Source organism: Acomys minous (genome assembly GCF_964271855.1).
Source record: "Acomys minous genome assembly, chromosome: 9".
NCBI lineage: Eukaryota > Metazoa > Chordata > Mammalia > Rodentia > Muridae > Acomys > Acomys minous.
Window position 1 is genome coordinate 89,152,644 of NC_140490.1, and position 24,328 is coordinate 89,176,971.

Genomic DNA, 24,328 nt, shown 5'->3' on the forward strand with positions numbered 1-24,328 from the left:
AATGTATGCTTACCAAAATATTCTATAAAAAATTATCTTCCAAACTAGTAAATTTGACAAGAGTCTCTTACCCACCAGCCCCACAAAAAGATGCTTACTGTTGTATTCATGATTCCTGTCCCATGTGTTCGGATTGAATTAGCAATATGTCGAATATTAATAGTATTCAAATGTTTGTTGTTGCTTGTCCGTTCAATAAAAATCTGCAGTGCAAACAAATTTATGAACAATAAGAATACATCCCATTCCAAACACTGGCCAGTAAGCCAAGGAAAAGTTTAGAACCTGTTTCTTTTTTCTTTTCTTTTTTTTTAGTTTTTCGAGACAGGGTCTCTCTGTGTAGCCTTGGCTGTCCTGGACCCGCTTTGTAGACCAGGCTGGCCACGAACTCACAGCGATCCGCCTGCCTCTGCCTCCCGAGTGCTGGGATTAAAGGCGTGCGCCACCACACCCGGCTTAGAACCTGTTTCATTAAGGAGAATTTAATTGAAAAGCCATTCAAGGCTGGGCTGTAATCCCAGCACTCAAGAAGCAGAGGCAGACGGATCTCTGTGGGTTCGAGACCAGCCTAGCCTACAAAGCAATTCCAAGACAGCCAAGGCTACACACAGAAACCCTTTCTCGAAGCCATTTAAGAAGATGACCCCTCCAAAAAAAAAAAAAGAAAAGAAAAAAGAAAAGAAAAGAAAATTAAAAAAAAAAAAAAAAAAAAGAAGATGACCCCTCCACTACAGCAAAGAATGACCAGGTATCTAAGCAGCTGCAGTTGTGGTGGTACACTCCTTTCATCCCAGAACCCAGCACCCAAATCTCTTTTGAGTTCAATGCCAACCTGGTCTACATAACAAGTTCCAGGCTAGCCAGAGCTACGCTGTGAGACCCTGAAAGGGGAAAAAACAAAACACCAAAACTCTAAACAATTATTCTGTTTTACACATTTTATTAACCTTTGAAAACTCAATTCCCAGTCTTTTGCTATCCACTATACAGCCATCCCCATTTAAAGCTTTGTCCGAGTTGGGCATGGTAGTCTATCATTGGAATCCCAAGGCCAGCCTAGGCTACAGGTAAATTCTGGGGCAGTCAGGACCAGAGTGAAACTTGGCTTGAAAGCACAAAATAATATATAAAATCTCCTTCTAAGTTCCACTCACCTGATTATTGAGATTATAGAGGTATCGTGAGACAAATATGTGAATGTTTCTCATAATTTCCAGAACATCAAGTCCCTACAACACAATCCATAGACACCCCATTAATGTTAGTCACATGTGTACAGTGTGACACCTTACTCACTACACTGATGCCCACAATTTACATTATTTTCTAAAACTACATAAAAGGAACCACCAAAGGTCCAAGACCCCCACTGTACACCCAGGACCACCTCCTTGAGAAGGCCTGGCTGCTTTCTATCTTATCCCTCCTCCATGTACAGAAACAAATAGATCATAAGACCCCGAGTCACAACTATTTCCTGACTATCCTTAAAATTCTCTTCATTTTTTTAACAAAGCAAACTAATTACTATAGTCCAAAGGTACTTATATGACATTATAAGAACATATGTAAGAATGCATACTACTTTACAGAAACTAAACAAGAATTATTCTTCATATGTAATTCTCAAACACATTAGGTACTATTCTAAGCACCAGAAGAAAACGAAGTTAATGGAGTTTTCTAAGGTCAAACAACTAGGAAGAGACAGAACACTGAAATTCTACGAAGTCTAATCCCAAAAGCTTATGCTTCTTTTGACTGCACCAAACCCTTTTGGTTTTATTTTGTAATTATACGAGGTGTGGGGGTGTGCATGCAAGGGGACCAGTGCACCTGGAGCTGGATTAACAGGCAGCTCTGAGATGTCGGGGCTGGAGACTGAATTCAGGTCCTCTGCAAGAGTGGTACATGCTTGCAACTGCTAAGCCATCTCTTCAGCCCCCAGACCTGTGTGTGTGTGTGTGTGTGTGTGTGTGTGTGTGTGTGTGTGTGTGTGTGTGTGTGTGTAAAACTCATTAGTGTCATCTAATATTCCATTCTTGTCAAATACGAGGTTTTTATAACAAAAAAAAATCTTTAAAAATACATTAAGAGAAAAAAATATATTAAGAGGATGTTGAGCTAGCGCACAGGTTAGGAGTACTTGTTCTTTCAGAGAATCTGGTTTTTGGAAAATGTAGCTCAATACCATTCACACTAACTCCAGTTCCAGGGCATCTGACACTCTTCCAACCTTTGCATGCGCCAGGCACTCATGTGGTACAGATATACACGTGCAGGCAAAACACTCATACACATAAATAAGTGTAAAAATTACTTTATATATATATATGCATGTATATGTATATATATACTAGGGTCTTTCTTAAATTAATACTGTCAAACTATCACACTACACCAAAAAAACGATGCACACACCTGCTCCAAAGTCTGACTAGGAAGATGTGCCTCTGTCATAACCAACCCGTAACGCTGCGTAGCCAAATTTCTCATTTCGCTGTAAGTGGCCCAATCATGAAGAGCTACTGTTGTGAGATTGTAGAAAGTCTTATCCAGATAGTGAGTTACATAAGCTACAAACACAAAAGAAAACAAACCTTCAAAATGCCATGTTTGATTTGTGAACAGTAAAAGAGCAATGCAATTAAAAAAGAAAAAAAAAAAGCAACATGATTTTAAAAGCAAATTTGTTCCTTTAAGGTAAGGTGCTAGTCTCAACGCTCAACGGGCTGAGGCAGGAGGATCCTAAGTTCAGAACGAGCCTCAGCTAGAGTGAACCCTTATCTTCAACAACTTTAACAGCAAAAACCAAAACAAAACAGTGACAACAAAAACAAGGATTGTGTGTGGTGGAAGACACTGGTAATTCTAGTGCGCAGAGGCTGCAGCAGCAGCTGAGTATGAGGGGTCCCTGGGCCACCCTGGGTTACAGAGTTGCTAGGAAGTAAAAATGAAGCAACAGAAAGAATGCCGAGGAGACATCTGAGGATCGCCTGCTGTTTAACAGGTCAGCAGAGACAGGGCAAGCTTAAGAAGAAGAGCAACACTCACCTCGGATGTCAATGAATCGGTTGAAAAACCGAATCGGGTTCAGAGAGAAGAAGAGTGCCAAGTCTTTCCTGCTGACTTTGAAGGGGTTCCTGTCGTCCAGCTTCAGGTGAGTGTGCACAGAAAGCCGCAGGTCCTTCTCAATTTCTTTGCACAGCTTATCCAGCAAATGCTATGCAGAGGAAGTGAGAGTTGTTCAAGATGGCACTCCCACTGCATTGTTCCTACATGTTTGTGTCTTCACCTTCATAGTGCACTGACAAAAAACTGACCAACCAGGTTCTTGACTCAGGATGCTAAACCCTCAATGGTAAAATCTTATTTTTGTTTGAAATTTTAAACTAATAATTTTTTTTTAAGTCAGGGGAGAGCAAAATACTGAGAATTCATCTTCATGAATATTTTAAATTTAATTATTTAATTATAGCTTCACTATAAGGAACATGGATTATGTAATACAAAGCATAAAATATATGGAAAGTAGCAGCAAAGAAGTAAGTGTCTTGCAATGTGCGTTAAGGAAAACGATTTCCTTATGGTTATCACTTACAGTCACAGGGACTGCACATATATGGTTCACATACATACATGCAGGCAACAAAAATATACATAAAATAAATCTTTAAAATTTCTTAAATCATGAGGACTTTAGAGATGGATCAGTAGATGAAAAGCACTTGCAGACAAGTATAAGACCTGAGTCAAATCCCCACAACACTCCTGAAGCAGATACGGTAGTCCTAGCCAGATACAGTAGTCCTAGCATGAGATGAGAGAATTGCCCAGAACTCTTGAGCCAGTTGGTCTGGTTTGTACAACAGCAAGCAACACAGAGAGCCTGTCTCAAAGCAACGACAAACACCCCAGGTTGCTCTCTGCTCCCACACTTGCTCCGCCAGCACAGGTGCACAGAGAGACAACACACACAAACTACACACTCATTGAAACACATACACACAATTCACTATGTTAAAAATAATTAAATCGACTGTAGTTTCTTACCTATCAGAGTTTCAAATACTAGCCAGTTACCTATTTTATTTTTAAATAAAAATATTCATGATCATTTGCAAGGTTTGAAAACCCGGAAGGGCAATAGAAAAGAGAGTAAAATTAAAAAAAAAATTCATAGTTCCATTACACTGAAAAAGGATTATCTTGTGAAGTTTACTCATTTTGCTTGGTTGGTTTTGAGGCAGGGTTTCTCTGTGTAGCCTTGGCTGCCATGGACTCATTTTGTAGACTAGGCTGGCCTCGAACTCACAGCGACCCACCTTTATCTGCCTCCTGAGTGCTGGGATTACAGATGTGCGCCACCATCACCCAGCACAGTTTACTCATTTTTAATCCCCTCTTCCAAACAAAAATTGTTTTGGTTTACACAGTAATTTGTAAATAATTAATTTGAGCTTTTTCTGAGTCAGGGGCCATGGCCTGGAACACACAATCCTCCTGCCTCAACTTTTCAAGTGCTGGATTACAAGTGCGCATCATTACACCCAGACTTGTTTAAAGGATTTCTGACTCAGTGAAGTCAGCTTCATGCAGAATTCTCCTCAGATGCTGCCATCTGCAGCACTGTCCTTAACCTTCAGTGTTCAGTCTAATCTTACCTCGTTTAGAATGTCCATGATCTCCTTGTCATAGCAGTCCAGAAGCAGCTCATGGGACTCTAAATGCCGTGAGTGCATCATGGCAGGCACACAGTCTCGTAAAGCACTGAACATGTACTAGCAAGGAAACCGAAGCACAGCTGAGTTTAGAAAACCAGAGCTCTACACAATACTACAAAGGCTAATATATACAAAGCCAGAAACTCTGACCTGAATGAAACAATAATTCTCTATGCCTGCTTTCTTTTCTTAAACACCCGAGACACACAACGTAGGCACACAGCAGACATTTGCTAGTCTTTCACTACATGTGCCTTCAAACACTTACTTCCATAAAGAAACTGAGTGGCATACAGCCTGCCAACAAGTAAATATCAAAACTACTAAGGCAAGCTCAAAGCAAGTAAGCTGCGAATAGTAACTGCATGGACAGAGCAATTTCGCACAGTAAAACTAACTTCACTCGTATTGAGACACAATTCAACCACGGACTTTATAAACCCTCATTGGATATGCATAATAACACTTCCAAATATCATTACAGGTCAATTTAATGATGGCTTATTAAATCTAATGACCTACTTAAAACTTAAAAAGTGGCTAGAAATGTTTATTCTTTTAGATTACTCTTTACTTACATGTAATCTAGCTGCATCAACAGCATTTTCATATACATCATCTAAATAAATTGGGAAGACAGCTCGATGCCAGTATAAAAAACAACAGTCACACTGTGTTTGGACTCTACAACATAAGGTAATAAGTAATTAGTGGTACCAATATAAGTATCCCTAAACAACACAGAAGAATTGACTTTATGTACTCTAAGGGGAAAGAGGTCTGAGCTCCTCCATTCATTCTCTCAATCACCTCACCCAACAGTACTGCACGAAGTCATAAAACCAAATATTTTTCAAACTCAGCAAGTGTAATGAAACATTTAATACTCTATATTATCAAAATTCTGCATATATTTTAGTTTTAAGACAGTTGAAAACAATAGACTATTAAGTAGATGCTTAAAATTTTTCCATATTGCCGGGCGTGGTGGCGCACGCCTTTAATCCCAGCACTCGGGAGGCAGAGGCAGGTGGATCGCTGTGAGTTCGAGGCCAGCCTGGTCTACAAAGTGAATCCAGGATGGCCAAGGCTACACAGAGAAACCCTGTCTCGAAAAACCAAAAAAAAAAAAAATTCCATATTACCTGAAATAATACTTGCAATGCATGTATAATTTGCCTGTCTCCAAAATGAAAAATGAGTTTTAAAAATTAAGACCTGGGATCCCCTCACTGATTTGTTTTGTTTTTTTAAGCCCTCCAAACCTTGTGCACTAAACTCTCTATATTTAAAGTATTCTTTTTTTTAATATTTATTTATTTATTATGTATACAGTATTATGCCTGCATGTACTACAGGCCAGAAGAGGGCACCAGATCTCATTGTGGATAGTTATGAGCCACCATGTGGTTGCTGGGAATTGAACTCATGACCCCTGGAAGAGCAGTCAGTGCTCCTAACCTCTGAGCCATCTCTCTAGCTCCAACTCTCTATATTTAAATCCCAGCACTTAAGAGGAGAATCTCTGTGAGATAGAAGCCAACTTGGTCTACACAGCCAGTTCCAGGCTACCTAGGACTATATAGTGAGACCCTGTATTTAAAAAAAAAAAAAGCCACCCAAAAAACCTGCTGCATAAAGCCTACACATTACAGTGTCTTTGCTACCAAATGACTATGAAACACTTTACAGAAGAGAATTATCCCAAAGTATCTTGTAGAAAAGGCCCAACACTTCTTTCAAGGACTGGAAAATTAAACACCACTAACTACAAAAATACCAGCTTCTCAGAATAGCAAAGAAAATAGGAACATTAAATGAAAACTGCGCTGTAACGCAACAGTTCAACTTTGTTGAGGCTCAGGGTTCACTGTTCTTTCAGGAGACCTACACTCACTCAATGCAAAGAAAACAATCACAGAACCTACAAAAACAAGCCTCTCCAACTCAGTTTAACCCAATAACATGCTTCTGAGACTGCAATTCAAATTTTATCTCCAGATAAAATTACAGAACATGCCGCCATACCATGGGCCATCAGGTGTCTCACAAAGAATAAAGCTTTATTATACAGCAGCAAGTTGGAACGTCCAGTAGTGACACCAATAAAATAATGACAATGGACACCAGGATCTGCCAGATACCCTGAGGATGAACTGCTTTGTCTTGTGTGAAGTCACATTACCAGAGTTACAGAGAGAACTGACGCCCCTGTGGATCTCATCCCTACACTGGCCGTGTCAGGGAAAGAGTCTGAATGTGGTAGCACACCTGTGACCTCAGCACTGTGGCCAGCCTGGGCCACACAGTAAAATGGACATTGGGACGTGCTGACATGGGAGGACAGAAATCAATGTTCGACTGCCCAGGCCTCCAACTATCCCCACACACCCAGCTCACTTACCGTTCTCTAAGCTCACTGATAAGATCCAGCTTTTTCATGACTACTTGAAGGGGAAGGAGCTCTTCGTCTTTAAATGTTTTCTATTAGCAAGAAGGGAAAACATAAATTGTAATCACAATGAGCTCAAGTGTCTTAGGCTAACAAATAAGCTGTGACCCTCAGACCTCACATTTATCCCGTGAATAAGAGCAATAAACTTACCATTTGTGTGCCAACACTCAATGCCAAAGAAACAATAAGTCGGCGTTGCTTTGTGCTTGGTCCATTTAGGGTGTTTTCAGCCAAAACAAGAGCAGACAGCACATCAAGACGCTGTTCACTATATTTTTTGTCTGAAATTACTCTTTTCTTAAAGATGAAACAGAAAGCTATCAGTTTTGATTCTAACATCATTAAGTTTCAAAAGAAAAAAATTTCTCTATTCTGTTCTCTATGGCATAGCTCAGGAGAACGCAGGAAAATGCACTCCCCCACTGTTCTGAACTTAGCTTCTCCAACTGTCTCTCTTAGCACTGTCAGGGACAGTAAACACATGGGGCTTATTTTAAACATATTCTCATTAATATAACAAATAAGCATTTCCAAAAATAAGGGACCAAACCTTTGTCTTCCTTCTCATGAGATTAGCTGCCAGTGGAGTTTAAACACACAGACAGTCCTCAGTTCACTCTTTCACCTGTACAGGGATGCCAATGCAGGCCCACACACAGTTCCACTTTCAGGAGCCTACTCACAAAGTTACATGGGGGGCATCCAGGGCTTCATGATAAACTGGGCTTTGAGTTAGATGGCTTCCTTCGACTGTCCGATAATGCACCGATCACATCAGGAGTACCAATCTGAGCACATTTAAGGGGAGCTAGGCTGAGTTCTGAGGCTATCAACACACACTTTTGTATAAAGTAGCACCTATATTAGTCAACGTATTAGCTTTTCAGAGGCTATAATTCTAATCCTGGTAACTCTAAAGATTACAAAATGCAATGGATAAACACTATAGAAATCACACATCTGGCAGGAAGAGAATGAAGAGACTAAAGCAGGAATGTAGATCAACAGCAGAACCTGATACTTTAGTTGTGCTGAGTGCATGGTGGTCTGTGTACCTTAGCTACAGAGATGGAGTTGAGAGCCTGATGCTGAAGGTGCTGAGTTATGTGTGACACTGAGTCCGCCACAACCATGCTTCTCCTGTGGAACATATGCTCTATTGCCTGAAAGAGACAAAAGTGACTGTAGAATCTAACTTAATGCTTACAAGCAAAATCGTTAGAGAAAACCTTCATGACCCCAAGCAAACGAAGGGATTTGTGAATTAGACTTGAGGGGGGTGGGATGGCAAAAACACATATGCAAACATGAACACACACACACACACACACACACACACACAGCCCACTACTTGGGGTGGCAGAGATGGCTCAGTATTTAGGTGCTTGTTTGCGTCATAGGCATGAAGAACCAAGTCTGATTTCCCACACCTATGTAACAAAAAGGCCAAGCATGGTGGTACAAGCTTATAGCCCCAGGGCCTAGAAGGCAGATGGGAGGATCCGTGGAGCTGGCCAGCCTCTTGGGAAAGCCCCAGGACCCTGTCTCAAACAACAAAGTACACAGCTTCAAGGAATCAACATCTGAGGTTCACCTCTGGCCTTCACACACAGGTGCACACACACACACCCTATACACAAAACACACATGTGAACACACACAAACAAACTGCTGGAAAATTCAACTGCAGTAAAATTAAGCACCTGCATTTGTCAAGAACCATAAGGAAAATAAAAAGATATGGCACTGCTTGGGGAAGGCATGTAATAAAACAGATCCAGATCCCAAATGAATCAAGTTTCTTTTTATATACAACCAATGACACCCTCCCCCAAAAAAGCATAAATAGTATTTTTTAATAGAAACACACTAAGTTAATGAAGAAAACAATTCACTATCATTAATAAGTACTGATTAAAAAATTGTCAAAACAACTTGTGCTCACTGACTGACGCTGCACCAGGTACAGTGGAGCAGGTCTATCATCTCTACATTCAGAAGGGTGAGGCAGGAGAAGTACCCTGAGTTGAAAGGTAACCCTAGTGTGCTGGCTTGTTTTATGTCACCCTGGCTCAAGTCAGAGTCATCGGAAAGGAGGAACTTCAACTGGAAAAAAAGTCTCCTTAAGATCCAACTGTAGGGCCGGGTGTGGTGGCACTCGCCTTTTATCCCAGCACTCAGGAGGCAGAAGCAGGCGATCGCTGTGAGTTCAAGGCCAGCCTACTCTACAAAGTAAGTCTAGGACAGCCAAGGCTAGTTTGAAAAACAAACAAACAAACAAACAAAAACAAAAAAAAAAAAAAACAGAAGAAGAAGAAGAAGAAGAAGAAGAAGAAGAAGAAGAAAAAGAAAGTTCTAAGAAAATCCAACTCTAAAGTCCATGGTTACTACAAACTTATCAGCAAATCTCAATCTTAATTTCATGACTGGTCTCTTCTGCCTACAAAGACTTATGCTTAAAAAAAAATTTACATTCCATTAGTGTACTGACTCTTAAGTCATGTGATCACCTCCATTGGTCCACTGTTTACTCAGAAGACCACAGTGCTTTATCTAAACTACAATTAACAGTGTCATGCAAAGTGACCTCACTTGCATTTGAGTACTTTTAATAATGGGTATTTTAACACAAGCATTTTTCTACTCATGAAACTTGCTTTTTAACACTTCCATGAGAAAAACAATTATTAATAAAGCTAGAGCTAACTCTCCCTTCCTGCTCATGAGATTAGCTGCCAGTGGAGTTTAAACACAGACAGTCCTCAGTTCACTCTTTCACCTGTACAGGGATGCCAATGCAGGCCCACACACAGTTCCACTTTCAGGAGCCTACTCACTAAGTTACACGGGGGCACCCAGGGCTTCATGATAAACGGGGCTTTGAGTTAGATGGCTTCCTGACTGTCCGCTAGTGCACGATCACATTAGGAGTACCAACCTGAGCACATCTGAGGGGAGCCAGGGTGAGTTATGCACACCCCTGTATAAAGTAGCACCTGTACTAGCCAATCACGATAGCTTTTCAGAGATTCTTCCAAGTTTCAGCTCACTTCCTCTTAAGTTTGTGTTCTGACATAACCAAGACGTAAAACCCTCCCAAGAGCATCCACTCCCTGTGGCTGAGGTCATGTCCCACAGCCACGGTGGCGAAGTGAAACAGCACTGCCTTACCTTAAGAAGTTCGATGAGCCTGCACAACGCCTTCACTGAGGTTTTGGTCATAGGCTTCTGCATGGACATGTGGAGATTCATTGTAGTTTTAATAATAGTACTGATACTGTACGCATATAAGAAGCCCTACGAAAGAAAATAAACACTGAGTGGAAGCACGCAGATTTCACAGACGCCATTCTCTATTTCTGCTATTCCTCAGCATGCCAGTAGCCAGCGTTTCTAAAGTCTCTCACTTACTATGTTTATGTGTATGGGCAGTGTGCCTGCATGTATGTCAGTGCGACACACACATGCAGTGCCTGCACAGGCCACAAATCGGTGTCGGATCTCCTGAAACTGGTGTTATACGCAGTTATGAGCTGCTGCAATTAAACATGGGTCCTCCGGAAGAACAGCCAGTGCTCTTATCCTGAGTCATCTCTCCAAACACTCAAGGTCCCTTTTAAAGCCAATTCTTAAAGAGTCTACATACTGTTCCTAACAAAACAGCACACTGGGTTTCAAAGCAGTCCTTAATAATTTCCTGGGCTATCAAATACCAGGCATTTACACCACTGATACAGCACATACTGGCTTTTAAAATTCTTTTCACTTAAAGAAAATGAAAACCTCTTCAGTAAAATGGTGTGTATATGCCAGGAAAATATCTACTAATCTATCCTTGTCTTAAGTGCTTAGGAGAGAACAGATCACATGTGCTGACACTCAGCAGCAAGCCAAGAACTAAGAAGCTAGAGACTGAAAATGGAGAAGTTGCTTCCTTATGCTGCAGACACGCAAAGGAACTTCTGCGAGCCAGGCTAACACCACCACTCCTCTCTGCCTAGACCAGCAGTTCTCAACCTGTGGTCAGATACTGACATTATGCGGGGCCCGGTGGAAGCTCTCGGGGAGGCAGAGGCAGGTGGATATATGTGAGGTCAAGGCCAGCCTGGTGTACAAAGTGAGTCCAGGACAGCCAGGGCTGTCTCAAAAAAGCAAAAAACAAAACAAAAACCTCTGGTGAGAGGCATCAGAGAGCTAACAGGAAAATAAGGAAGCAAGTGGTCAAAAACTGTGAAGAGAGAAGCCTAGAGCAGTGAGCCTGACATCTGGAGCTGCTTCTCCAGACCATCGGCCTCAGAGGCTTCTGCTAGAAACAGGAAACCCAAGGGCAGAAACCAGTTCAGGGCCCAATGAAAAGACAAAGATGGGGGCTAAAGAAATGGCTCAATAGGCAAAATGCTCACTGTGCAAGCACAACGACCCAAGTTCGGGTCCCTAGCACCCATGAAAAAAGCCAAGCATGGTGGTGCTTGTCTATAAATCTAGCCCAGAGGGACAGGCATCTCCCAAAAGAGCTTGCTATTCAGCTGGTCCAGCTGTGACAGTCAGCTCCAGGTTCAGTGAAAGACTGTCTCAAAAAATAAGGATGATTGAAAAAGACATATATTTTATCAAGCTCTGTCCTCAACACATATCCAGAGAATCAAGCACACCCACGTGTGAACTCATGTGCAGACACACACACACACAGAGACACATATTCATTCTCTCACACACGTCTGTCTGTCTGTCTGTCTGTCTGTCTGTCTCTCTCTCTCTCTCTCTCTCATTCTCTCTCTCTCATAAAACAGAACCAGATTGGGGGAAAATATAAACTGCTTATAGGAGACACACATTCCATGTAAGAAGCTACAAAGGCTGCAGATAAGGCTCAGTAAAGACACGCTATGTAGACATTAACTAAAAGAAGCACCAAGTGATCCCCAACAGAAAGCAGCACTAGGATCACCATGTACAGCTGCTTCTTGGTAGGAAAGGGCTCTAGAAGCCAGCCCCAAGCCTTCCACATGAGCAAACACGCTCCAGCTCTAAAATCCCCACTTCCCAAGTAGACCTTCTTAATGAAGTAAGATCCATCACTAGGGAGAAACAATTCTAACACTACGCACTTAACATCACAACATAGAAAACAAAACCTGATAGAACTAGAAGGGTATTGTTTGTAGACAACCCCACAGAATAGTGGGATAGTCTCATTGATTTCTCGGTCTTTAGGGAATGTAGATCAGTATCTATATCAAATACAGATTAATAAACCTTGCCATGCCCCAAACTACAACTGACAGGTGCACACAGTCCACTCTAAGCTGCACATGGGTTATTTATTACAGCTGCCAGTTTCAAAAAACTGAAATTACCTTCCCTACTAGAACTCAATAATGAAAAGATGAAGCAGGACTGGCAAGATGGGTCAGCAGGTGAGGGCTCTGCTGCCAAGCCTGACAACTGAGTCCACTCCTGGGCCCCACATGATGGAGGGAGAACCAATGTCCACAAGTTATCCTCTGATTTCCACACTGGTACTATGGACCCTTACATGCGTGTGCACATACATACACATACACACACACACTAAATACATGTATCTTAAAAAATAGTAATAAAGATAAAGGAAATCCTCACATATCTGGGAAGAAAAAAGTATCTTTCAAACACCCCCAAAGGTGCACGGCCAAGATGGTTTGGCAGGTACGGGCACTTGCCACCAAGCCCGATGGTCTGACTGATCTTCAGGACCACAGGATGAAGGAGAGAACAACTCCCACGGGTAGTACTCTACTTCCACATGCACATACACAACCAAACACTCATTAAATTAACTAACTAATTAAAAAACTTCAAAGATAAAGTTACAATTAAAATGTTTAGATATATCCAGGCATGGTGGCACACAACTGTTATCCCGGCACTTAGGGAGGTAGAGGCAGGTGGATCTCTGCGAGTTCCAGGCCAGCCTGGTCTACTAAGTGAGGTCTAGGACAGCCAAGAATAGAGAAACTGTGTCTCAGAACAAACAACAAACAAACAAGTTTAGATATTTCGAGCAGAAATGATAAAGAAAGCACAAAACTTATAGGATACAGCTAAAAAGACCTGCTTAAAGACATGCAAAGCTTTAAATGGCTATATTAGAAAAATCCACGTAAGTCATCTAGACAAAGATAAACAAGTCAATATTTGTGGTTCTTAAAATGGTTTGATTTTTTTCATATTTTAACTGTCTGTGTCTGTCTGTCTGTGCATGGACAGGTAAACATAAATGCAGTACCCAAGGAGCTGGAGGCATTGGGTCCTCTGGAGCTGGGGTTACAGGTAAGCTATAAGCTACCAGTTACTTGGGGTGTCTGTGTTACCCCCTGCGCTGTCTCACCAACTCCTCAATTTGTTTTAAAGGTAAAGCATGACCATCCCTTGCACAGCTGCATCCAAGTGTAACTTCTGTAAACTGAGTTCACAAAGAAACTGCACTCAAAATACTCTAAGAAAGAAAATGCAACTACCTGTATGAAAACGTTACATCTGTTGGTGAGGTCCTCAGCAAACTTATCCATCCTCTGCTCTTTAGATAACAGAGCCTCCATCTTCATCATCCATGAGCTCACAAAGACATAGTAAGACTGCACATCCCTAGCAAAGGAAAGCAGTGGGGTTACTCAGAACACAACCAAACAGATCTCCATGTCTTCATACTGACAAGAGTAAAATGTTCTTTCCAGCAGGAATTATAAGTTTCTGGCCATCAAAAGAAATCCTAGATGAATATAAGTTACCAAACCTAAAATACTAACTGAGTGCCTACTCAAGCCGGGCACTGATTCTAGCTGAGAACACCACAGGTGAAAGCTCCTGGCAGGCTCCATGAAGCTTACATTCTAGAAAGGAGAGTTATACAATTTTTAAATGTCTGGTGATATATGCTTTTTGGGGGAAGTAGGTAGAAAGAGGGCCTGGGATAGTTTTACAATTTTAAATAGGATGATCAGAGTAGACTGTAGTATGGGTGATTTTGAGCCATGATTTGAACCAGACTGACAAGTAAGATGTGTAAACATGAAGAGGAGAGGATTCAAGGAGTATGAGCAGCACTCCTTATGGGAAATGTGTCCAGCTTATTTAGGAGTGAACAAGAAGCCAGTATGGCAAGAGCACAAAAAGGAGGATGAGAGCAGAAAAGAGGTCAGAGGGAGAGGGAGGGTACGAGAGACTGGGGAAGGCCTTATGGAAAGCTTGCCTTCACGCCAAGTACCTAAGAGAAGCCACTGAAGATGAGGGTCACTCGCTCTAACAGGTTTTAAGAGGCTCACTATCGGGGCTGGAGAGATGGCTCAGAGGTTAAGAGCACTGGCTGTTCTTCCAAAGATCCTGAGTTCAATTCCCACAACCACGTGGTGGCTCACAACCACCTATGATGTGATTTGATCTGCTCTTCTAGCCTGCAGGTGTACGTCCAGATAGAGCACTCATATACATAAAATAAATAAATCTTTAAAAAAAAAAAGAGGCTCACTATGACTTTGGCTCATGTGTTAAAAAATAAGGCATCGTAGGGATGACAGCTATAGAGCAAATATAATAATGCAGGGGAAAGAAGACATCTTCAGTGACAGTAAGAGCAGTGGAAGCAGAAGCTGCCAAGATGCACTTCCTGCTCTTGCAAAGAACCTGAGTTCAGTTCTCAGCACCCACACGGCAGCTCACAGCTGAGGTTACACTCCATCTCCAGGCTATCAGATGACCTCTTCTGGCCTCTGTGGCCACGGGACATACAGCCAGACACATAAATATTTAAATTTTTAATTTAAATCATTTTTTTAAACAGTAGAAGTAGACAGAATCTGAATTTAGAAGCTAATTTGAATGTTTATGATATGCCAACTGCTGTTCTAAGCTTGACAGAAATTAGCTCATTCAAACCCCACATTAACTTTATGCACTAGTTAGAAAACGCAGGCCCTCAGCAGAGGACTTCAAGCAAGGCTGACATATACAGACGCCCATGCCAGTCACTGGGGGCTGAAAGCATACTTAGTACTATCACATGGTTACACCAAGACCCAACCCCCTATCCGGATAACTGTGACCCGTCATGTCTCAGTAACACAGTATAGGCCACATATTAACTAAATCTGCTTCCTTACAACTCAATACCTCCTCTTTCCGTGGAAACTTTGTTTTGTTTTTGAGGGTTTGTTGTTGCTGTTTTGTTTTGTTTTTCTATATAGGGTCTCTCTGAGTAGCCTTGGCTGTCCTGGACTCACTTTGTAAACCAAGCTGACCTCAAACTCAGAGTCTGCCTCCTGAGTTCTGGAATTACAGATGTGTGCCACAGCACCGGGCCCCTTGGGAACTTTTAAAAGCGGACATCCTGTTTAGTGTGATAGGACTGAAGCGTCTTACACTTCCGGCCCCCGCAGTGTCAGCTGTGTGTTAGTAACTCTCTTGCCTGGAGAACTTTTCGATTCAGTGGGTCCTTGCCTCTCTCTATTCTCCACATCCCACCCTGTGTCTCTCCCCCCTTCTTTCCCTCCCTAGAGCCTACTGTAGGCTATGTGCTCCATTTTACAGAAGATGCAACTGCCACATGAATAGCATGCCCTGCCCACCTGTGGGACGCCTTCCCAGCACTAAGACACAATCAACACCACATGCTGGCCCTTCTACTACTCAGGATAAACCAGCAGCAAACAAAAGACAGCAAGACAGGACAGGAGGAAGGGAGGAAAGCTAAGAGGAAGCAGGTAAAGAAACAGGAAAGGGGAAAAAAAAAGAAAGAAACAGGAAAGGAAAGGACTCACTGTCGAGTGTGTGGCAGGCATGTCACATGTAATCCCCAGCACTCAGGAAACTGAGGCAGAAAAAACACAATTCTGACCATGGTAATACATAATAAAAAGCGCTCAATCAGCCTTGGGTCAGACACTGTGGATGAAGCAGAGGTTTCTGTCAGTGCCGCTGTGAGTCTTACAGCCAATGGCAGATCGTCCTTGTCTCTCAAGGATGGAAAACTGGAACTGCTTCAGGTTGTAAGTTGTTGTTGGATGGGGGAGAGGCAGAGGTAATTCCATTATCAATTTTACAGCTCCATTTTTTTAAGTATAAATGGGAGAAATACTAAGGAAAAAATGATTCCATGACCCAGTAAAACACAATGTCAGTATCTATATATCAGCCTAAATGCTTCCCAAAGGCTCAGACCTCTAACCACTAAAGGCAGCTCTTTCCCAGCATCAAAAGGACCCACAAACAGTAAAATACAGCTATGCACCAACTCTGGACTGCGGTGTCAGGGGTGGTGACAGCAGAAGTGGAGAACTGTCCCCAGCTCCCTTTCCTTTCCTGGCAACAGAACTGCTCACCTCGCAGCTTTCTACCCATATGATCACTCGCCCCCACATTTCACATCAGTAGAGTGAATTTTAGGTTTCTTTGGCACAACTGCAAGGAAACGGGGGCAAACAGAAGCAACAGCTGCCATTTTCTAAATCTTGGAGCTCTATACTGAATTTATAGAGAAGTGTCTAAAACCAAAAACTTAGAGGTAGACTGCGGTGATGGCACACTCCTTTAATCCCAGCACTAGGAGACAGACAGGAACTCAAGGCTAGCCTGGTATACATAGTAAATTTCAGAACAGCCAGGGCTATGTCTCAAATAAATAAATAAACAAAATAAAAAGCTTAAGGTTAAAATTCTGTCAGGTAACTGGTCTTGGAAAAGAAAACATTCAATCTCCACCTACTAAAGCATCCTCCCAACAGACTCCTGGGCTCACAGCCATGGCCACATCTCTAAGGCTAACTCATCTGAAGTCATGGTAAACAGCAGACTGGGGCACATGACACTTCTGACAGCTGGACTGCCTGCTCTGCTACCTGCTGTTAACCCATCAGCAAGGCACTCCAATCTTCTCAGAAAATGGCAGTACCAGGAACGTCTGCTGCAGGGTTTTCTTACTTATTGTTTCCTATGGATGAGGCAGGCCAGGTTCTGGAAACTCCTGGCTTACAATAAACATTCCACGGAACTTACTTCTGCTTATTACTTCTTACCAATGAAGACGGGGCAGGCCACATGACACAATGTTCTTACAGTCTTTTGCATAATGCCTGCTGCAAAGTGCCAAGATCCACACTGCTGGCAACTATGGTTGTTATTACCTGTCATCTTCCCTTTCAAAATCTAGTTAGCCTTCTAGAGCCAGAGAAGTCAACTCTGCTCCCTCCTGAATCGGATTGCCTCTTAAACATCCAGAGACACTGCACGTTTCCTCAGATCTCTCTGAAGGCTAACGGCTCCTGTGGCTTAGCAGAGAAGGCGCACGTCCTCTAACACCATCATCCTGCTCATCTCAACCCACTACAGTCTGTGGGCCTCTTAAAAGGCGGCCCCTCCTGACACACGGTTAGCCAGAGGACACAGGAGTCCTAAGATAGCTGAAAGACTAACAGGCCAGACCTAGGTCTTCTCCCTATTGCAGCAGAGGCCCAATTCTATCCCCTCACCCACTGATTGAAGGCGATAAGCTGCATGACCAGTACAAGCCAATGACAGAACCATGTAGTGTTCCAACTAAACTACATCAAGGTTAACATGTTAGCAATGCACCCAAATTAGAATCGACAGTGAGTTAATTACTAAAGCTGAGTAATGGTTAACACTGGAGCTTTTTGAAATTTTCCGTTTTATGCATTACTGAAAGGGTACATAGTAAAAGATTAAAAATAAACAAATAAAGGAATAGGAATCAGCTTGGTCAGAACAGAACTTGCCTAGGACTGCACAAGAGCCTGCGTTCAATATCCAGTACCTCTAAATAAGTAAAAAGAGAAATCTCAGAATAAAGAAAAATTGTCCTTTTAGAAACAAGACTAAGTTGCAGGGGGAAAAAATTGGGCTAAAGAAAATTACTTTTAAGTTTTAGCTTTTAGGACTTCTGCTATCTGCACACATTAATTTTCATAAATATTAAGAGAGAAGAAAGTTTAGGCCTAAAGCATAAATTAAAAATAGTTCTATGCCAGGCAGTAGTCATGCATGTCTTTAATTCCAGCACTTGAGAGGCAGAGGCAGATAGCTCTCTGTGAGTTCCAGGCCAGCCTGGTCTACAGAGTAACCAGGACCGCCAACGTGCACAGAGAAACCCTCTCCTGGGGTCGGGGTGTATGTCTAGCCTGGGAGCTAGCTCAATAGGTAAAGGCACCTCCCACCAAACCTGACAATCTTAAGTTGATCAGGGACCCAAATAGTTGAAGAGAGGGTGCATGTGCGCATACACGCATACACACACACACACACATACAAACACACATTTTGGTTTTTTGAAGAAAAAAAAGGAAGTTCTTGGAAAATGAATCTGGGGACTGGAGAGGCGCTCAGTAATAGAACTTGCCACACAAGCCTGAGGATCCAGTGCAAACATGGTACAAGGAGAGAGCTGCCCTCTGCCTTACACACACACCCAGATACACTAAACAAATGTAAAAACAATCCATCTGGAGAGTACACTGTCTGATAATATACTGTACACACACCTCTTCCTGTCACTCAAGTACTTGTAATATAAAACATCTAAACATTTTCTTTGTAGTTGTTTTACAGAACTTACTTGGTAAGTGACTGGGCTTTCTGCTGTAGGAAGGTCTCCCTGTGTATTTTAATGGCTTGAAGACTTTTTCTGTCTAGAAGTTTGGCAGCTGCTGGCATTTTATGAATCAGAAAATTATCAGGAAACCAAATAATATTGGCAGTTAAAGTGATGGCTGGCACCTGAAGAGAAGGGAAAGGGGAAACCATAGAACGCAGACCCAACAACAACATGCTGAATAGTGCTGCAACTAACAGGGAAGGGAGCTCAAGAAAGTCACTACTGAGTGTCGCGGTGTTCCAAGGGAACTGTCTTACTATAGAAGAATGGAAGCATTACTTCAGCAGCTGGTGAGCAGTGCTTTACTCTGCCTAAATATTAACGCACGCACCATCTACAAACACCAACCTCACAATAACTAATAATATACTAAAAAGATAAACTAATTCAACCCTTCAAGACTGTATGTTAAGTCAAATTACTAAAACACTAGAAGGAACAATCTTAAAGATAGCTAAGGCCTCATAGTCTGTTGTTATTTGATAGTACTACACACAAACTAAGTTTCAATCCTGAAACTGGGTATCATTATCATGAAAATAGCAAAGATGAAAGTAACAACTTACGTTTTTTTCTACTTTTCTAGGAAGAATGAAGGGCAAGAGGAAAGCAAAGGGAAGTGTCGTAGTAAGAGCACTGATGGCTGCTAATGTGACCAGGGCATGGGGTGTATGCCTGCGGTGCCAGCACTGGGAGGCTATGGCAGAAGGATGGCTGAGACTGAGGACAGCCTGTACTCCACGGCCAGACCTTGTCTCAGAAACAAAGCAAAGCTACCGAGCACGCACACACCAACTAAGATCACCCCCCATAAACACATTCATATGAAAGGAAGTTATTTTCATTTACCACTGTGCTCATTTCAAGAATGTTTGCACTTCAAAACACTACTGCTCCTTTTTATAAGTATGTGTATGCATATGGTGTGCATGTATGCCTTTTCATGTGTGTAGGAGAGTCCATGTGCACACTCGTGTGTACTGAAGCCCATGGTTCACACTTGTTCATCCGGAGTTCTCTGACACATGCTGGCTAGTATCATGAGCTCAGAAGATAACCTTCCCACGTTCACACTGCTGGAATTAAAGGCGGGCATATGCTCACATCACACTTACGTGAGTGCTGGGAACCTCAGCGCCAGTCCTCACAACGTATGGCAAGCCAAATCCATGGCGCCACCTCCACAGCCCTAATTTTTTTTTTACACAACTACATTTCATAAAAATTAACTTGTCCTTTTTTAAATTAATTTTTTGTTAGCACTTTTAAATCTCTAGCTTTGTCAAAATTTACGTCACAATTTGAAAGTAAGTTTCAAGATCTTACCTTCTTACAAATGTCTAATAAAGACTTATAAAGCTTCTTATCAACAGCTCGAAAGATCTGAAAATGCAGTACAAAGAGCCCACAAATTCCAACATACTTGTCTCTCTGGTCAATTTCAGAAGGTTCACCTTATAAAGAAACAACATAAAAACAGAACAAATGATAGTTGAATCTTACTTACTTTTACGGAAATGTGAACTTAATTTTTTTTTAAAAAACCTCAAACATAAAGTTTACATTACCTAGTTTGGCTTCCACATTTGCAAAAATTGAGCGAATGCTATGTGCAAATTCTTCTGCAAAGGTGCTGTTTTTTGACACAGATATTCCTCCATTGAGAGAATCAAACTGCTGCTCAATACAGGCCTACACAAGACACATGAGAAGAGAAGCTCAGCCTCTCAGTAACGAGCTGTGTACAGCCAGGCGAGGCACAGGCTTCTGTATCACTGTAACTACAGCACTGCGTCTCACCCTTTGGTGGGAGTGTGCGGTTACAGGGCACTCAACCCCAAGTCAAGAGACACGCAGAGAGGCTCACAGATGACCGGGAACAGTCACTGCTGAAGCACTGGAAAGGTCTTTTTTTCATTCACTCACTCAAAGAGCCCATTATGTAGGCCAGGTTGGCCTCAAACTCAGACATCTGCCTGCCTCTGCCTCCCGAGTGCCTCGAGTAACAGTGATGCACCACTCCCAGCAGAAAGCATTCATAGTTGGAGTGTTCTGCCCGCATGTGTGTCTCTGAACCACATGCATGCACTGCCCATGGAGGCCGGGAGAGCATGTAGCGTGTCAGGAGCCCTGCAAGTGCGGCTGCTGGTGGCTGTGAGCCACATGCAGGTTCTAGGAATCAGACCCAGGTTCTCCTCAAGCCACACTCTTCACTGCCACATCATCGCTCCAGCTGCAACATCTTTTTTTTTTTCCTTTTTCCTTAACTTATTTATTGTGGTTCTTCTGAGCAGTCCTCAAATTTATAAGCAACCCTGCTTGACCTTTCCAAGTGCTAGGAGGTAATGAGCATGAGCCACATGCACGGCTCCTAACAGTGTGTGTGTACAAATGACGCCAGGAAAAAAGGAACAAAAATAACTACATTTATATCTAAGATAAACTGATCTTAAAAACCAAGAGGGCCACTCTGTTAAAAATGTGATGATGTAAAACTAAAGCAAACAGAGTGGAGTGGAGTGGAGTGGAGTCTGGAGTGGAGTGGAGTGGAGTGGAGTGGAGTGGAGTCTGGAGTGGAGTGGAGTGGAGTGGAGTGGAGTGGAGTGGAGTGGAGTCTGGAGTGGAGTGGAGTGGAGTGGAGTGGAGTGGAGTCTGGAGTGGAGTGGAGTGGAGTCTGGAGTGGAGTGGAGTGGAGTGGAGTCTGGAGTGGAGTGAAGTGGAGTGGAGTCTGGAGTGGAGTGGAGTGGAGTGGAGTGGAGTGGAGTCTGGAGTGGAGTGGAGTGGAGTGGAGTGGAGTCTGGAGTGGAGTGGAGTGGAGTCTGGAGTGGAGTGGAGTGGAGTCTGGAGTGGAGTGGAGTGGAGTGGAGTGGAGTGGAGTGGAGTCTGGAGTGGAGTGGAGTGGAGTGGAGTGGAGTGGAGTGGAGTGGAGTCTGGAGTGGAGTCTGGAGTGGAGTGGAGTGGAGTGGAGTGGAGTGGAGTGGAGTCTGGAGTGGAGTCTGGAGTGGAGTGGAGTGGAGTGGAGTGGAGTGGAATGAAGTCTGGAGTGGAGTGGAGTGGAGTCTGGAGTGGAGTGGAGTGGAGTGGAGTGGAGTCTGGAGTGGAGTCTGGAGTGGAGTGGAGTGGAGTGGAGTGGAGTGGAGTGGAGTGGAATGAAGTCTGGAGTGGAGTGGAGTGGAGTCTGGAGTGGAGTGGAGTGGAGTGGAGTGGAATGAAGTCTGGAGTGGAGTGGAGTGGAGTCTGGAGTGGAGTGGAGTGGAGTGGAGTGGAGTCTGGAGTGGAGTGGAGTGGAGTCTGGAGTGGAGTGGAGTGGAGTGGAGTGGAGTCTGGAGTGGAGTCTGGAGTGGAGTGGAGTGGAGTGGAGTGGAGTGGAGTGGAGTGGAATGAAGTCTGGAGTGGAGTGGAGTGGAGTCTGGAGTGGAGTGGAGTGGAGTGGAGTGGAGTCTGGAGTGGAGTGGAGTGGAGTGGAGTGGAGTGGAGTGGAGTCTGGAGTGGAGTGGAGTGGAGTGGAGTGGAGTGGAGTGGAGTGGAGTGGAGTGGAGTCTGGAGTGGAGTGGAGTGGAGTGGAGTCTGGAGTGGAGTGGAGTGGAGTGGAGTCTGGAGTGGAGTGGAGTGGAGTGGAGTCTGGAGTGGAGTGGAGTGGAGTGGAGTCTGGAGTGGAGTGGAGTGGAGTGGAGTGGAGTGGAGTGGAGTGGAGTGGAGTGGAGTGGAGTGGAGTGGAGTGGAGTGGAGTGGAGTGGAGTGGAGTCTGGAGTGGAGTGGAGTGGAGTGGAGTGGAGTGGAGTGGAGTGGAGTGGAGTGGAGTGGGATAATTTCTGGCAGGACAGCACCCAATCAGTACTGCTCGGGTCTTTCTATGATGGAGACAATGTGCTGCTTCTGTGTTGTCAATACAGCATGGCACTAAGGAGTGATGTTTTTAACTGATTTTGGTTTGTTTCAATTTAGAAGAAAGTATCCTGTTTGTGCACATGCAAATCACAATTGGTGGCGGAGAAGAATTCACTAAGCTTTTGTGTTGCTCTGCTCTGGGGATTAAATATAGGACCCCAGAGCATGCCAAAGAACTGTGCACTCTACCAGTCATTCAGAGTTTTTATAGGCCATCTTAAAAACCTAAGTCTAGCTGGGCGTGGTGGCGCCCGCCTTTAGTCCCAGCACTCGAGAGGCAGAGGTAGGCGGAGCGCTGTGAGTTCGTGGCCAGCCTGGACTACAAAGTGAGTCCAGGACAGCCAAGGCTACACAGGGAAACCCTGTCTCGAAAAACCAAAACCAAAACCAAAACAAAAACAAAAAAAACAAAAAAAACTAAGTCTAGAAGCTAGTAACACACATAATATTTAATACAAATGACTATGTCTTGGATTTTAAAATCCTTAGATATTTGTCTTTATTTTCCTCTGAGATGGTGGTCTCATTATATATCTCAAAGTGACCTAGAATTCACTTTGTGACCCCAGGCTAGCCCTGAAGTCTTAGACAGCCTCCTGTGTGCTAGGATTACAAGGGTGCACCACCATGCCTCACTCCATTTTATATTTTTGCATAGTTTAATTTTAAAGCTCTCATTTTAAGCAACTTTTCTTTCTCTTTCTCTCTCTTTTTTTTTTGGGGGGGGTCTTTCCAGACAGGGTTTCTCTATGTACCCTTAGCTGTCATGGACTTGCTTTTTAGACCAGGCTGGACTCGAACTCACAGAGATCCGCCTGCCTCTGCCTCCCGAGTGCTAGATTTAGAGGCATGCACCTCCATGCCCGGCTTGGTAACTTTTCATTTTATTGTTAAGATACTAAGCTATACTTGAATTGTGATCTTTTCTTTCTTCTTTTTTTTTTTTTTTTTAAGCTAAAGCACTTTCTAGAGACAGAAATTCAAAAGTGTTCTACAAAAGTATTCCACTGTAATTCTGAGCTGCACCAACCTATAGGAACCCTTCTATAGGGCTGGAGAGATGGCTCAGAGCACCATCTGCTCTTCCAAAGGTCCTAAGTTCAATTCCCAAAAACCACATGGTGACTCATAATCATCTATAATGAGATCTGGTGCCCTCCTCTGGCCTGCAGGTGTACAGGCAGGCAGAACATTGTATAAATAATAAATATGTATTTTTAAAAAGAACCCTTATGTTGCAGCCTGCTACAGCTCACTTACCTGAAATATCATTCCATCAAGTAACTGCCCTTCCAGCTTCAGCAAGAACTTTTCAAATGGCTTTAATTTTTCTTCCTGAATCCCAAATTTCGAAGGATTGTGATGGACTGATTTCAGTAACCTTGTAGGAGATGGACAAGAGGATCTTAAATCTATCTAATAAATTTTTTAAAGTTAAAAATACTTCAAGAAATAAAATTGTGTATTTATTATTCTGAGGAGCAATCCTAATAAAATGTTTATGCTTCTACAAATTCAGTTGCCTCTTGCTCTGTATATATCAAACATTTAGTGAATATTTGTGAACTGAATATAAATTTAAAAGAATATTCCAGGGCATATAATAAAATAAAATAA

At 42.9% G+C, this 24,328-nt stretch overlaps 1 protein-coding gene across 1 annotated transcript in view; it reads right to left on the reverse strand.

Moving 5' to 3' along the window:
• WASHC4 (WASH complex subunit 4) overlaps positions 1–24,328 on the reverse strand; it is a 55,793-nt gene that overhangs the window by 16,570 nt on the left and 14,895 nt on the right. Inside the window, exons 10-24 of the mRNA XM_084796282.1 lie at positions 23,972–24,092; positions 20,392–20,515; positions 20,150–20,277; positions 18,785–18,945; positions 13,680–13,806; positions 10,351–10,476; positions 8,235–8,342; positions 7,330–7,476; positions 7,129–7,208; positions 5,303–5,408; positions 4,665–4,781; positions 3,055–3,223; positions 2,422–2,576; positions 1,155–1,229; positions 99–203 (exon numbers count right to left, since the gene is read on the reverse strand). Of these exons, the coding sequence (XP_084652408.1) occupies positions 99–203; positions 1,155–1,229; positions 2,422–2,576; positions 3,055–3,223; positions 4,665–4,781; positions 5,303–5,408; positions 7,129–7,208; positions 7,330–7,476; positions 8,235–8,342; positions 10,351–10,476; positions 13,680–13,806; positions 18,785–18,945; positions 20,150–20,277; positions 20,392–20,515; positions 23,972–24,092 (1,849 nt within the window). The remainder of the gene's footprint in view (positions 1–98; positions 204–1,154; positions 1,230–2,421; positions 2,577–3,054; positions 3,224–4,664; positions 4,782–5,302; positions 5,409–7,128; positions 7,209–7,329; positions 7,477–8,234; positions 8,343–10,350; positions 10,477–13,679; positions 13,807–18,784; positions 18,946–20,149; positions 20,278–20,391; positions 20,516–23,971; positions 24,093–24,328) is intronic.